Source organism: Eurypyga helias, unplaced genomic scaffold, assembly GCF_000690775.1.
Source record: "Eurypyga helias isolate BGI_N326 unplaced genomic scaffold, ASM69077v1 scaffold20516, whole genome shotgun sequence".
Lineage (NCBI taxonomy): Eukaryota > Metazoa > Chordata > Aves > Eurypygiformes > Eurypygidae > Eurypyga > Eurypyga helias.
The window spans coordinates 5,897-8,524 of record NW_010254910.1 but is presented as its reverse complement, the minus strand read 5'-3'; the positions used below and the strand labels follow the sequence as shown (position 1 = coordinate 8,524).

General features: G+C 56.7%; 1 protein-coding gene across 1 annotated transcript in view; it reads left to right on the top strand.

Moving 5' to 3' along the window:
* DBH (dopamine beta-hydroxylase (dopamine beta-monooxygenase)) overlaps positions 1–2,628 on the top strand; it is a 13,759-nt gene that overhangs the window by 6,661 nt on the left and 4,470 nt on the right. The window contains exons 7-9 of the mRNA XM_010153171.1: positions 898–1,064; positions 1,800–1,943; positions 2,057–2,095. Coding sequence (XP_010151473.1) covers positions 898–1,064; positions 1,800–1,943; positions 2,057–2,095 — 350 coding nt within the window. The remainder of the gene's footprint in view (positions 1–897; positions 1,065–1,799; positions 1,944–2,056; positions 2,096–2,628) is intronic.

Genomic DNA, 2,628 nt, shown 5'->3' with positions numbered 1-2,628 from the left:
TTCCAAACAACCCAGTTTCTTCATTTACATAAAAACAAGTAGCGTCTTGACTACCCAAGTATATTTTTAGGAGACCAGAGCATATGTACTGTGGATCCATCATAGCACATTCGGCAACTCGAGAAGAAACACGTCTATAAATACGGAGCTCATGTCTTTCATAATTTATCTGCTTTTGCTTGTTAACCAATAGTGTCTCCCCTCGTTATTCTTATCCCTGGGTGGGCTCCAGCCCAGAGGCAGAGGGTTCAAAGCCAGCCTGAACCCCTCCTGGCCTACTGAACCTGCCCTTTCCCCCTGCTCACAACTCAAACGAGAGGCAGAGCTTGGCTGTGCATCTCAGCAGAGCTCGCTGCTGCCTCAGTCTGCCCCACGGTCAGCATCTGCCAGGGGCACACCACGGGCACAGGGTCTTCTCCAGCTCCCACCAGCTCCCTGGGGGAGGTTAAATGGAACAATCTCAAATGCAAGAGAGACCAGAAGCTTTCCAAATGCAAGGAGTACTTGCTCCATATGCATTTCTCCTCCTGCCGGGCCCCCAGTAACAGCATGGCTTTAATTATTACATGTTAAAGGTGCAATGAGCCATGTTTCTGAGGGAGTTCTCCAAAGCACCCCGTGATCTCTCCTCCTGCTGTGGGCTCTCCAAAGGCACTGCTTACCCCTCCTGGGAGCAATTCGACCTCAGGTCAGTGACCTCACTAGGGGACCAGGCATGTGTTGGGGCCGCTCAGTAAAGACTTGCATGAAGGATTTTAAAACAATACGAACTGCACACGTGAAGAAAGCTGCGACCCATACCCACTGCAGCACAGCATCACTTCTCACGCCTGACCTTGTCCCAGCAGCCGTCGCTTCTCCCGCAGTGACTTGCAGCCTCGTCTTCTTGCCCACCAGGTCGCCATGACTCCTCGGGAATCCGGCTCTACTACACGGCCACCCTGCGACTCTACGACGCTGGCATCATGGAGCTGGGCTTGGTCTACACGCCAGTGATGGCCATCCCCCCGGGCGAGGACGCGTTCCTTCTCACGGGGTATTGCACCGACAAATGCACCCAGCTGGTGAGTGCCCGTCCTCCCCGCCCCGGCTTCACCTCAGAGAGAGGTTGCAAGTCGCTCTTCCCAGGTCCCAGGCAGCAGTGATACAGCAACAATCTTCGGGCTCCCAATTCCCAGTTTTAAACTCCCTGAACCCCTTACCATGAGGTTGTGCTGGAAAGAAAAAGATCTGCTGCGTACAACAAAGAGTGAGCAGCTGGTTGGGATGTGCTGAATCCCCCCCGAAGCAGCTCTCCTGGGGAACCATCTGCTCCATCTCCCCAGGGTACCATTCCCATAAAACTTACTGCTGAGCTGCAGTGCCTCAGCGGTGCTTTCCCCCACGGACATGGGAATATTGGCTTCTGCTTCCAAGGAGCGCCAAAGAGCTCTCTCAAGTATGGTTTCCAAATTCCTACCTTGCTCTCAGGGAAGTTTTAGTGGATGTTTTTGTAGGGCCTCCCCAAAAGGAATCATTTGTGCCACCACTAACGAACGCAAGGGAGCAAGCAGCATCTGGCCCAGCTGCTGCTGCTGACTTAGGGTACGGCAGCGCATAAATTGGACTTGGCAGCAGATCCAGCATCTGTCCCCTCTGCAAGCAGCCCCCTTCTACACTGCCCCGAGGGCACAGCAATCCCCAAACCCCTGTGCTGGAGCTAGCATAGGGATGGCTGGTCCTGAGCACACAGCAAGGGGATGCATGGGAATGGAGAGGGATGGACTCTGGCATGGGGGCTTGAGCTGTCCTTTCCCCAGGCTCTGCCCGCTGCTGGCATCCGCATCTTCGCCTCCCAGCTCCACACTCACCTGGCAGGAAGAAAAGTGGTGACAGTGCTGTCCCGGGACGGGAGAGAGCGGCAGGTCGTGAACGCCGATGGTCACTACAGCCCACACTTCCAGGTACAGGTCTGCAGGGGCAGCTGGGGGGGTCCCGGCTGGACATCACCCACGGGGCTCTCCCGGACACAGCACCACGGCATTGCTCTGATGTGGCCCCTTTCCTTCCCTCCCAGGAGATCCGCATGCTGAAGGAGGTGGTTGCAGTTTTTCCAGTGAGTGGGTCCTAAAAACCATGAATATGAGACCTTCCCCTGAGCCCCCCGACGCCTTTACACCCCTTCATGGCCCTGCCGCCAGCAGCAGGGTCCGTGGGACTCACCAGCAGCCCCTGCCCATGCACATCGCCTCGGATGGGGGGACTGCAGCGGGACACGCTCCCCGTGGTCCCCAGGTCATATCTGCCACCCCACACGGATGCCAGGGCTCATCTAACACAGCACAAAACCAGTGTGTGGGCAACCAAACTGTGCTGGGAGCTAAATGAAGCACCTAATTGAGCGGGGCTGCCTCTAGCAGAGGGAGCAGCCCCTGCCCATGCACATCGCCTCGGATGGGGGGACTGCAGCGGGACACGCTCCCCGTGGTCCCCAGGTCATATCTGCCACCCCACACGGATGCCAGGGCTCATCTAACACAGCACAAAACCAGTGTGTGGGCAACCAAACTGTGCTGGGAGCTAAATGAAGCACCTAATTGAGCGGGGCTGCCTCTAGCAGAGGGTCGCTCCTAGGGGGTACGGGCAAAC